At 38.0% G+C, this 12558-nt stretch overlaps 1 protein-coding gene across 6 annotated transcripts in view; it reads left to right on the top strand.

Annotated features, from left to right (window-relative positions):
- The window catches only part of CLEC16A (C-type lectin domain containing 16A), a 62284-nt gene that overhangs the window by 38747 nt on the left and 10979 nt on the right, over positions 1-12558 (top strand). For 3 of the 6 annotated variants that reach the window (XM_042864604.1, XM_042864600.1, XM_042864603.1), the window contains exon 22: positions 7380-7526. In XM_042864604.1, coding sequence (XP_042720538.1) covers positions 7380-7526 — 147 coding nt within the window. Of the gene's footprint in view, positions 1-7379; positions 7527-12327; positions 12452-12558 lie in introns of all 6 variants that reach the window. The other 3 variants (XM_042864599.1, XM_042864602.1, XM_042864601.1) reach the window with 2 other exon arrangements.

Here is a 12558-nt window from a genome sequence, read left to right as displayed (position 1 = left end):
CGCGGAGAGTTCAAAGTGCTGATTTGTAGGGAAGTCTATCATGATATCCTGCTGGGTATTTCATGTGAGGGAAGCTGGTTTTTAGAAGGATGATAACGAACACAAGGTAGAAAGCTACTTTGTTTCTGTGATTGCAGAGACTGCTCTTTGGTGATAGCTTTAAAAATAGATTTTGTATTTATTATGTTCACATTTTTATTACCGATTTTAGTTATTTTAATAAGCATACAAATAAGGACAAGGTATGTCCTTTTATGTGGCATATATATATATATTGTACTGAAAAGTGTAATAAAACTTATGTTCTCTGAAATGGCAGTGTCCACTTACCTTGAGGGTTAAAGAAGTCATGAACCTTAACTATTATAATGCCCAAACTTATGGTTTATTTTTCATTTTTCCCATTGAGCATGATGTTATAGGTAAGGAAGGGGTGCTGCAAATCTGCCTGTTATGTGGAAATTATCAGCAAAACTCCCCTAAAATGATTTGAAGAAACAAAGCAACGTTCCCAAAATAATACTAAAATACCGAAATCTGTTGAACTAACTTGTTTTGCTTCTCATTTTAGTTGCCACAAGGTTATTATTAAGGTTCTTCCTGAAAGACCACAGCGAAACTCAATAGTTTTTCAAAGCGCTTTTTATGGGAAACGATTGAACAGGAACAGGATGACAAGGATAATGATATTGTTGGAAAATCTATCCAGTCTGAACAGATTTTCAGAAATAACTGCAGGCAGTTGTTGCATTGTTGTGTTTTTTCCCCATTCTGTTCCCTAGCATTATGCAACATTTCTGCTAGCACAAACTCTGCATCTAAAGCTGTGATGAATGCCTTGGGATCGATGCATTTAGGTGTAATAACTTCTGTTTGTGCGACTGTTAAATGTTTCTCAGATTGTTAATTTTGTTCTTCTGCACTTGGTGAAGCATCGCCTTGCTTGTTCCATTTAACCTTATGCAGGAAGCTGTTACATTGTACCTTCCAGAAACTATTACTTTGTTTCTGGTCTGCCCTCCCAATTACAGCTTTTAGGAAGTGAATTATGTAACTTGGAAAATAGAAAGTTAAACGTGCATTTGACATTCACAAAACTTGCAAAAAGAATTTTTCTTTAGAAAACCAAGCAGAATTAGCTGCTTTCACAAGCACGTGTGGTTTTTTTTCCTTCAAAAATCACCAACATGGACATTGGTGTACTTGCTTAAAATAATTTTCTGCATTACTAAAAACAATTGCAACAAACAAGGATCTCTTTGCAGCCTCTCCTGGATATATTGATTGTATAGTTTATTATATAGTTTGATTTAGTATTAAAAGTTCACTGGGTTTTTAGGCTCTTAACAAAGAACTCTAAATAGTTGTATGGAGGTCAGAAAATCCTGCCAATTTGTAGGTAGTCAGGTGGAGCTTGAGAATGGCCTTTGCAAGGATTGAGTTCAGTCATCTGCGAGTGAAATTGGGGAAAATTTTCTCTGAAAATGCAGAAAAAGTATCTTGCTGTACTTGTCTTAAGCTGATCCCCAGAATCAGGCTGCTCTGGGTTTAGCATCTTTCTCTCACCTTCAAAGTGATAAAACATGCTGAACTGTTTTGCAATGACACTGGTGTAGGACTAAAATTAAAAACTTCAAAACTTCATTGTGCTTGCAGTAATGAAAAATGAATATTCATGCAGTGCATGCCCAAGGGCGTGCTAAACGTGTTGTTTTGGGATTCCCCATCTTCAGCAGGAGAGTAGATTTAAATTCCAGTTTTCTGCTCAGCTGCCTTCCACAGCAGCCACTCATTCAACTGTTGTCCACCGACCCACCAGTTCCTTTAGCACAAGTGGTTGTGGGTTGAATTTCAGTGCTGTCTTCAAAGAAAGGTCTTTTCTTGCTGTAGTCTTCATGGTGATCCATTTACCAAAACAACTGAACCGTAGGTGGTTGAGCAGATTCAACTAGGAGCGTTATATGAGGACAGGAGAGAAAAGAGATGGAAAATTCCAAAGATGGATAGACTGCTGAAGAAAGCATACTATTTAGCTGTACCTGTGTCTGCTGGATTGTTCAGTTGTTTCCCATAAAAGGCACTTTGAAAAACCACTGAGTCTCGGTATGGTCTTTCAGAAAGAAGCTTGGTAATCTTGTGGCAAGCAGAACAGACATGGGCCACTGCAAGAACTAGGGCCAGGCATTGAGGCAGCTGAGTTTTTTGGATGTTAATCCATTCTGAGTCCTGGTCAGCCTATGGTAGTGTATGAGGACAATGTCTCTGGAAAAAAACAGCCATTTATTTCAAGTAGTCAAATACTCAAACAGAGGCGTGTATGGAAGCTTACGCAAGATATTGTCTGAATAGAGCTTAGGGAAGTTCTGGATCTGATGCTGTAGGATACAGTTTTGTTTACTGTTTTGCTGCATGTATTTACTGCAATTTGAAATTAATATCTGTTTTGTTTACCATGGAATACATGGAGCCTTCATGAGCTTGTTATTTAGCTTCCCAGAAGAACCGTCTGCTGTTGCATCTTGACCCACAGCTTTAAAAGTTTTTGTTTTTAATGGAAGTGCAAAAAATCCCATCTGGATGCTGTTTTATGAAGGGCTGTCCTAAGTACGGATTTATTGTTCTTTCCACGTTAGCTGTAGATTTAGAAAATTGTTGGATTTTCAGGCAGGGTGAGTGCTTAAATATTTCCGTTCAGGAAACATTCTCATCCAAACATGCTAGGGCAGTTGATAGAAAAGTTGTCTTAAACATGGTAGTGCTTGTATTGCTTTGGAGTAGAGGAATAATCAAGGAGGGAAGAGATTGCTTTAAAATATTTTGAGAAGTTCAGTCTTCAAAATTCTCCTTTGTGTTTATTGACTGCTTGTTGCTTTAGAGAATTGTCTGAGTGAAACTGTACTTGAGTACTTTAGTTTTTGGTTAGCTTTTGGCAGACCATCTGGTGTTACTGTGTGTAACCTCAGTATAACTTAGCTAAAAGATTGTAGAGCATCGATCAACTTGGTTTCTGAAAATAAAGAAAGTTATGTATATTAATGGAATGAAGAGATCCTTACCAAACTATCCTGACTATCTTAACTAAAGCAGGTGCCTCCTGGCACAGCTGTTAAGTAATTCTTTCAAGTAGTGTTTATCTTGGATGTGATGAGTAGTAAGTTAAAGTAGGACAAAAGCTTGGTGAAGTGTCATTCACCCATCTAAAATTATGATGCAAGTACTACAGCCGTTCAGATAGCACTGTGTTTCTGCAGGGGGTTTTGAGTCTGGGTCCTGACTGTAAGCATGGGCAGTACAGGGTAAGAGGTAGGACCACACATGAAGCTCAGTTAATGGCACAACTGTGGTTTATCAGCTTTTGTCTGTGTGCCTTCCTTTCTTCATCTATTTTGGCTTTTTTCCTTGTATTGCAGACTGACAGTATGTGTTGCTGTTAAAAGCATTTTCCGAACTTCTCATATCTGTACTTTATAGCTTTCATATGCTTCTTGTAATCTCTTTTTTTATATTTAAATGGGATTTAACATGGAGATTGATTGTCTGCTGCAAGGCGTTGGCAAATTCCCCGTGCAGATGATTCTCTATAAAGAGTGAATCATCCATCCAGTGCCATGGCAGATTGCCCATTTCAAAGAAGAATAAAGTATTACTTGGTGCATTTGCATTTTCAGTGCTTGCTACACAGCAAAGACAGCAAGTAGTAGTACGTTGTTAGGTAATTCGTGGCATTTGTGTGATGGCAACAGTAAATAATTCAGCAAACTGCCAATGAAAGGGAAAATTTGCCATTCATACTTTCCATGGGAGAGTGAGGAAAGCACTGGAAGCAACTAACAGTTGTGGATGCAACTCATACTGAAGGCAAGATGTGCTGCTGAAGAGCTGTTATCAAAGCCTGAAGCAATGAGTAAAAGCTTCTGTCTTCTAGGAGGACTCAGCCTAAGGAAAGTCTCAGTGAGAAAATCAAGGGATCCCTATGGGCACGTTGTTGTTACAGCAGAATGTTGCTTAAGAAACCACAACAAGAGTATGATCTTCTAAGGAAAATATGAAATGAGGGAAGTGTGAGCAGTACAGTGGTATTTGTCATCACTGGAACTGTGCAGGACAGGCAATTCATGAACTGTGCTCGAAGAGTGTATTAAAATTCTAGGAGGTAATTTCATGGTATTCTAAGCAGATAATAAACATCTTGGTTCGTCTAGATTTTTATGATACAGGTGCCATTTGAGGTGAAATAATTTACTACTGTAATAGCAAAACCATGAAAACTCTTAACTTAAAAATTGAGCTGAAAAATCAGATTGAAGGGGAAAAAATGCTAATTGAGAGACACAGTAAAGGGCAACTCACTGGTTTTTCTCTCATGGTAGATATCCAGACTTGTTTAGACATCTGATCACAGTTTGGAGGCTGTTGCAAACCTTGAGTCTTTAACATATAGAGATCAACCAAGTGCATGAAGTGCTTCTTGAAGTTTGTCGGAACTGGAGTATTCTCACTGTGAAAGCAAATCTTTTTGTCAGTCCTCGACCTGTCATTTTGCAGAGCAGTATTGTTCTGATAAATCGTTGCAAGAGGTTGATACAAGAACTGAATGCTCTTTCTTCAAAGTCTGCTATGAGCCAGAGCACACTTACTTAATTCTGTCCCTGCAGAAACAAGCTCATTGTGTTGTAAATAGGAACATAAGCTTCAAGGTGGTTTTAATAAGCACTGGAAAATGCAATAACTTCAAATGGCAAACAGAAACATCTGTCATATGTAACTGAACATGATGTCTTAAGGAAATAAAGTAACTTTGAAGTTCCGTGCTTTGGAAACAAGTGGGATTAACTTTTTGGGTTTTTCTTTGCTTGCAGTCCCCAGCTGCAAGCTTCTCTCCTCAAATACAGTGTGTTCTTAAAAGATTGTATTGTAGAGTGTCTGAACTCTTCCAAAGACTCTCTTGTCTTTGACAGATTTCAGCTCAGCATAAACAAAGCCTTCCACATGTATGAACTTTGAATACCTAAAATGTAGTGATAATTTGAAATTGTCACAAGTAAACCACGTCAACCAGACACATTGCTAATGCACTACAGTTCTTCCATACAATATAAATGATTTTAATCCCGCAGGAAATGAAATGGGAAAGAAAGCTTTTTGCTGATATTTGTGTCCAAGTTATGCTTTACCCCATAGAAGGGTGCCATGAAGCTGAGTTCTGTGTCATTCGTCCGGCCTGTCTGGGTGAGGATGGGTGTCTCAAGTCCTGTGAACCAGCTGTGAGCCCATCTCTGCTTGTTCTATTTGGTAGCCAAGCAAAAAAAAGAAAAAGAAAAAAAAACAAAAACAAAAAAAAACCTGCTTGCTGAGGCTTTGGGGCCTCCAGGCAGTGTTGTTACCTGTGCCTGAGATGCAATTTGGCTTTTGCATAGGAAATAGTTATCGCTGTGTTACAGTGGGGAAGGAACTTTGTTTTCAGGACTGTTTCTGTTGGAAAAGTGGAACAGTGAGTGACAGATGAGGAAATCATTCCTAAAGAACCTCTTGTACTCAAACAAAGTGGAAAATCTTGATCAGTGTCTTATAAAACTTGCCTGAAAATATGAATAATTTGTCTGTAAGGCTGATATTTTGTTTCTCTGTGGAATAGCCAAAGCACAGTTCAAGCAGTGGTGGATTCCAGTCAGCTCTCTTCGTGTTACTGTCTGTAGCTGTATGTTGCCCCTGGTTGTCTTTGAGGCTCTCCCAATGGAAGCAGGTTGTGCTATGGGGTAGAGGTTTTGGACATTAATTTTCAAAGACACACTAAAAATAGTGAAGAACGTTAAAATTACATTCTGCAATTTCTACCCAAACTGGCAACTATCAAATCAGTAATTAGATCAGTTACTGTTCTTTGACTAATAACATCTATCTGGGTGCTCTAAGCAATTTCTAGGTAGTTGGGGGAGCTGCGGGCTGGGTGAAGAAGCCTTTGGAATAAATTAGAAACGACTTTTGGCCTGTTACTGTAGGAGCACCTTAAAGGCAAATAAGATTATCAGGCTATGCAAGTCTGGTGGCACACACTCTCCTAATTTATGAAGCTACAGTGACTACTGATGATGATTTAAAATGTATTTTGTTTGTTTTCACAAATACAGAATGCTGCAGAAGGAATGCTGAATCCTAGGCAGGTTCCTTTTGAAAAAAATAAGAACTAGAAAATGACTATTGATTGTAACATGCCTTGAAGGACAAATTTCTGTAGCCTGTTGTGAAAGCGCTGCAGGTTCTCAATGTTTTTTAACAACTGTGTGTTATTTATGCTGATCTGACATCTCATATTCTGCAGAGAAGCAAGACTAGGTGATGATCTGTATTAAATTCCATGTTCTGCTTTGTAGCCTTGATGCAAAGACTTCTTGCATGAAGTTTTCCTGTTTTCTTCACAGTTGAACGCTGCAGCCCGTACTCTGCAGATCGCTTCCTGCTCTGGATTTCTCAGAAACTAACAGTATGCTGGGGATTTCTTTAGCTGTTGTTTTTAGAATTACAAACATTCCTGAAAACTGGCTGTTACCCACTTAGCAGAGCAGGACAGAAATTGTTAGATTATACAGCATTAATGTTGGAAAGCACCATACATGACTTGATGGGAATCTGAGTTACAGTTTTGAGAAGACACTTAAATGTATTCTTTTTTTTAAATAAAGTAGTATGAGAGCCTAAGAAGATCATTCTGCTGTATCTGCTATATCTTTATAGCTGTGTCTTTAGCTGCTGTTTGGTGGCAAGATTATAATGGGCGTCATAATGTGATGAGTTCATGTAGGCATACAACGTAGATCTTTTTGCATTAGGAACCTTTAAAATGGAATTTTCTGTGAATTTTCACTATAAGAGAAAAAAGGAAGTATTGTGCAGTGAGTGTGCAATATAGATTCCATGTATTCTTCTTGTCTTGGCTCTCATGTTGGATTTCTGAGACCTTGACCTTCACATCTTTTGTGAATTTCTTCTTACTGCAGTAAGAAAGGTTCCATGGGCTGTTTTTGTTTACTTTTAACTGATCATTTTCGTTATGTTAAGGAGTACAACCATTATATATACCCCAAACTGACACATTTAGACTGTTTGCACAAGCTCTGTTTTATAATATTTTGCATCATCTAACCTCTATATCCTTGTTCCCTGATCTGCACTCATATGTAGCATCAATGTTCTGAGTAAGATGCATTCAGATTTTCAGGCACCTGAGATGAGGATGAGAGAGAGTACATCCTCTGAGTCACCTGATGGAATTAACATCACTCTGATGCAGCATTCTCTGTTAGTGTTTCTTGATTTGTTCCTGTAGGTGAAATTTGACAAGCTAATTACTTATGGGTAAACTTTCTTGTCCTTTCTTGCAGGCTTTGCTGTAGCCCAGTGTATAAATCAGCACCATCCATCACCACTCTCGTCACCATCGCCGTCCAGTGGCAGTGGGAGTACAGGGCGCTGTGATTCAGTGGCTGCAAGCTCAGCTTCCACTCCTTCTGTTGCACAGAGTCCCTCAGGTATTAAATCACTATTTTCAGCTTAGGCACCAAGAGTTGTGGAGAACTGTAGATGTTTCTGTCAAATGGACTTCTGATGTTATTGAGTTAAACACAGGGTAGGGCTTTATGGTATCAGATCACTTGATCATTTACCTAAATTAGTTAAAGTAGATTGTGGTGCAAATTTTAATGATGTTTTCAGATTTTTCTATTGGATAAGGAGTTACATACTTGGCATCTTTCAGTGACAATCTTAAATACTGGTTAAATGATATCCTGTTTGTCTGATTTGTCTCCTAGCATGTACAATTTGAAGTGTTTTGGTTTTTGTGTCGTCGTTTAAACAGAACTTTGGTTCTGCATAAATTCAGAGTGACATTTGTTTGCCCTAGTGGGTAAGTCTATGTCCACATGAAGCTTTTTTTTGTTTTTGTTTTTCCAACTGGGCTTTTGTATATTTATCTGATTCTTCTGTTAATTTTTAACAAGAGGCCAAGTATGGAACACTTTCAAATAACTAAATAACACTCTTGGCTGAACACCACATCTGAGGAGGCTATTTCATTGGAGCTGAAGCAGCCATTTAAATTGACTGATAATATAACTTGCACGAATGTAGCTGGCACGTGTTTGAGTTGGTCAGTAAGTTCAGTGAGATAGTTTATACTGGGATCTCTTGTTGCCTTACAGTGACTTAATTCTTCTCCTTTTTGTGTGTGTAGTGTTTACCAGAAATCCAGCAATGATGTTTGTTTTGAAAACAAAATGAATGTGAGGTAGAGAACCTCCAGCTGAAGGCTAAGCAAGAAGTAAATTCTGAAGGGTGCAAATTGAAATGCTTTTACTTCAGAGTTGACCCTACTCTAGTTCTTTCTGGATATTTAAAAAAAAAAAAAAAAACCAAAGCAGAATTGACTTGGATTCACAAGGCATTTTCTAACAGCCCCTTCTTGACAGTCTGTTTTGACGTTCATCACTCTGAAATGGTTGTTGTGGTTCCCTCAATTAAGACACACCTTTTTGCTTTCATTTAAGTCATGTGAAGATAAAAGTGAGCTTTTTTTGCAGTCTAGTAGGAAGTGATACAGTCTGTATTAGGCATTTAGTGTTTTATATGTCACGAAATAACTTTGCTTACTGAACGCTGTCAGGAGATCAGTGTAAATTATACATCCAAAGTGACTATCCTTGCAAGAAGTGCCACTGGAGAAGGGTAAGCAAAAACTGCTTATCAAGTTTATGAATAGATTATAAAGCATTCTAGCATCCAGACACTATATTAAAAAACATTTCTTACTTCAATAAACTAACACACAGTCGCAATATTCCTACAATATGTGCAACTCCAGAATAAAATTGGAGTTGTTTTTCTAAAACATTGGAAGGATCTTATTTTATTTTCGTGGCTAACAGTTACTTGCTGTTATCTGGTCTTTGAAGGCCTAGGATAAGTAAGCAGAGATCACACAGTGAAGCACTGTGATTTGACAGAAGTCTCAATATGGATTAGCATTACAGACAGAACATGTTTCACTACACGATTCTCCCTAGCTGTGTGAAAAGTTTCAGCTATTATTTCCCTTACTGAATTTGAATTTTTTGTGATCCAGAATTGAAAAGGCATCTGTGATTTTTAGTGACTAGGAGATAACTGTAAAAGAAATGAAAATTAAAATCTAAATTCTTGCTGTTGCAGTAAGCAACATGTTAGTTCAGAAAAGGATCAAATAAGTCTATCCCATGGAGGTCAGACAGAGGTCTTTCAAGTGCTTTCAAGACTTCTATGAAAAGCTGAATAGATCTGGAGGATGTAATTCCTCATCTAGAAAGAGAGTACCTCATTGGAGAATAGAATATATTATAATTCCAAAAGGAAAATCTACATAATATGCTGTTGTTTGTGTATCAAAGTTGTTTATTTGTGCTGCATTTTGAAAAGTGTGATAACAGGATGCTGTTCTGAACTAAATAGTACTACTAATCAAAGTTTGGAAAAGTGATTTCTATCTGCACTTCACCAGTTCAGCTGCCAGCGCTTAGTATGACCTCTACATTGTGGCTTCATTGTAGCATGTTCAGAATGCCACATCATACAGGAGAACAGTGTTTGGGTGTTGGATGGTGGTGTTGGTTTTGGTGTAGGATGCTTTGTGTTGTGGGGATTTTTTTGTTGTTGTTGTTGTTTTTTGTTTTTGTTTTTTTTTTCTCCATAGGATCTAGGGATTCTGATAGGTGCTTTAGGAAGCCTAGTTGTAATGATACTGTTCTGTGTCACATCACTATTTTGGGATTGTAACCTTCAGTAAGGTCTGTGAAAATGAATGTGAGAATTTGCTTCAGCTGCTTCAGCACAGAGTCATCAACTTGCAAGGATGTGCTGCAGGGATGAACTCTGAACAAAGCTCATGGATTTTGTTCTGCTAACTCAGAGGGCAGTAACAAAAAAGACAGTTACTGTATGTACACAGGTAGTTAATTCAGAGCAATGGGTTGATGAACAGTTGGTGCTGAGGCTCACATATCAATTCTGCATGGGACTTAAGGGACTTTCTGCTTCAGGCCTTCAAACAGGAAGTAGCAAGTAGCTAATTAGCAGCAAGAAGTTGCTAAGATCTGCTTTATGCTCCAAGGTAGCACTTGAATGCTGCTGCAGTCTGTCACATTAGAGTCCTTCTCGTTTCCCATTCCATTCAAAATACACACAAACGTGTTCTTTCTCTGCTCTCAAGTTTTTTGTACCAGCTGATTGGGTTGTTGACCATGGAGAACACGCAGGGTTGCTCAGGAGCTTCTGGCAAGAAGGTCAACTAACCAAAAAAAAGAGATTAATATGTGCATTTCAAGAAAATCACCTCAACAATCTTAAGAACAACATCAGCTGTTTCTGCTGTAAATTTGAGATCATGCCATCCCAAGATTGTTTATTGACAGACTTAAGGTGTTCAAAATTTGGTACTTGTAATCTACACAGATATTGAGAGCATAATACACTGAATTTTACATAGAATATTGATAGATGAGAACAAAATAAAGACACGTTGCGCATTTGTTAGTTGACAAATACAAATGTTACAGGATTAACAGGTAAGCAATTAAAAAAAAAAAAGCCTTTGAAAATGTATCACAGAAAATCATGGGTCTTTTGTTTTGTAAAAAAAAAAAAAAAAAATGTTTTCCTTGCTCCATCATGCATCAAACAGTATCATACTGTGAGAAGGAAGATTAACTGAACTTACGCAGAATCATTTGATTGAGTGCATTTCTCTTAATGGAAGAGAACAACAGTTGCATTAACTACTTTATCGGATGCAAAAGAAGCTTGTATAATTCCTGAGTTTACCAACCATTGTCACAGTACTCTGTGGCATAGATTTTTTTTTTCTTAAAGTCCAGCAGCTCCTGCATTTACAATACCTGGGCATTAAGCTTAGCCCTGTTCCTTAAAACTGAAAAAGCAGAGTCCATCCCTTAAAGAAAGAGTAGCCCATGGCAAGATAGAAAAAGTACAGCAAATTCTGCAAATGCTCTATTAGGTGTTTTTCTTCATATTTACAGTCTTTTAAAATGAGCATGTCCATCTGAAGTGCTGCTCTGCCTACAGTAAAAATGCTCTTGCTAGGCAGATTTTTATCATTAAATTTCTGAACTTAGAATACAGTCTCTTCTTGGCTGCATTTGCTGGAACCGTGAACTTCTCTGAAGTGCTTATTTTTATATAAGCCAAGGATTAAGATAAAGAAGCTGTTACTGTAAGTTAGCAGTCTTCTAGAGTTATGGGTATGTAATGGCATGAGTGTTGTATTTTATCACTCTTTGAGTTGCTTAAGGCTTTAAAATTCATTTGGCTTCAACACTTAAGAAAATGTTTACATTGGAGCAGTGGTTATTGAGGACTCCAGGAGGCAATGATCTTCTATGCCACTGAAGTCTTATTTCATGCTTCTGGCAGATATTAATGGTAAATGGTCTAAAATAAGTATGAAAATCATGTCCCCTGTTGCAGAGAATGTTGGATACCATCTGCAAAATAAAACTTAGTATTCCAAGTAGAGGATGCTTGATCAAGGATGGAGAGCCTGTGAGAGCAGTGCCTGCTGTCTTACTGAAACCATCCCTATTTCTTTTATGATCAGTAATGTAAACGTGGTATGATCTGTTCTCCAATGCTAGTAATTTTCTAATTAGGCAAGTAACTAGTTTTTTGTTTCTAGAAAGTTTCTTGCTCAGAAGCTTTCTATGCACCAAGCACCATCATCTTAACTGCTGCTATCTTTTAAAGTTCTGTATTTGCCTTTGTTTTAATCCAAGTATAATACTTCAGTGTCACTTCTTAGGACAGTAGCACGGAGTGGGCTGAAGTATTATCATCTGTGCTGTGGGGCACCTCATGTAATTTATTGCCAGTGGGAATCCAAATAATGCTATATTACTAGAATTTGTAATAGATAGCTTTTCTCAAGGTTTTGTAGCACATATGTAGTTTGTGATGAAAAAGCCTACAGGTATTGCCTCCGTGTAATGCTGTCAGACCTCAGGTAGTCCAAACTGCATTATGTATGTTTCCAGATAGGTAAGGAAACAGTAACTTCATTCATTATTTCTAAAGAATGACTACTTCTAGCTGCAGAACTGTTTCCCAAACTTAAAAAGACTCGTTGAGGTCTCAAGTTGTGTTGGAGATACCAGCAGTTACAGATGCGTCCTCGTCACTTTTAATCTTGTTGCTGCTCTAACATTTATCCTTTGTCTTCATTCCAGTTTCCCTTCCTTGTTTCACTGTTACAGCCTTGGTATGATATATCGCTGTGTTTTCCTCTAGTAAGGTCTGGCAGGAAAGGACGACGGCGGGTGTTTAGTCTGTCGGAGGCTGACAGTCACGGTGGACACTGGGTTTAGGTCTTCAAGCAGCAGCTGCAACCGAAACTCACGCAATATCCATTCAGGCAGGTTCCTCCATAAGATTTCAAAAGCCCATAAAGTTAATAGAGCATGCTTGGTTTCCATGCTTGCAGTAGTGGCAGTGAGGTAGGAAATTGAAGAAAGCATCATT

The sequence above is a fragment of the Lagopus leucura genome, unplaced genomic scaffold (genome assembly GCF_019238085.1).
Source record: "Lagopus leucura isolate 7727_CA_CO unplaced genomic scaffold, USGS_WTPT01 Super-Scaffold_760, whole genome shotgun sequence".
In the NCBI taxonomy this organism is placed as follows: Eukaryota; Metazoa; Chordata; class Aves; order Galliformes; family Phasianidae; genus Lagopus; species Lagopus leucura.
Note: the sequence above shows the minus strand (reverse complement) of the source record. Positions and strands in the feature narration are given on the sequence as shown.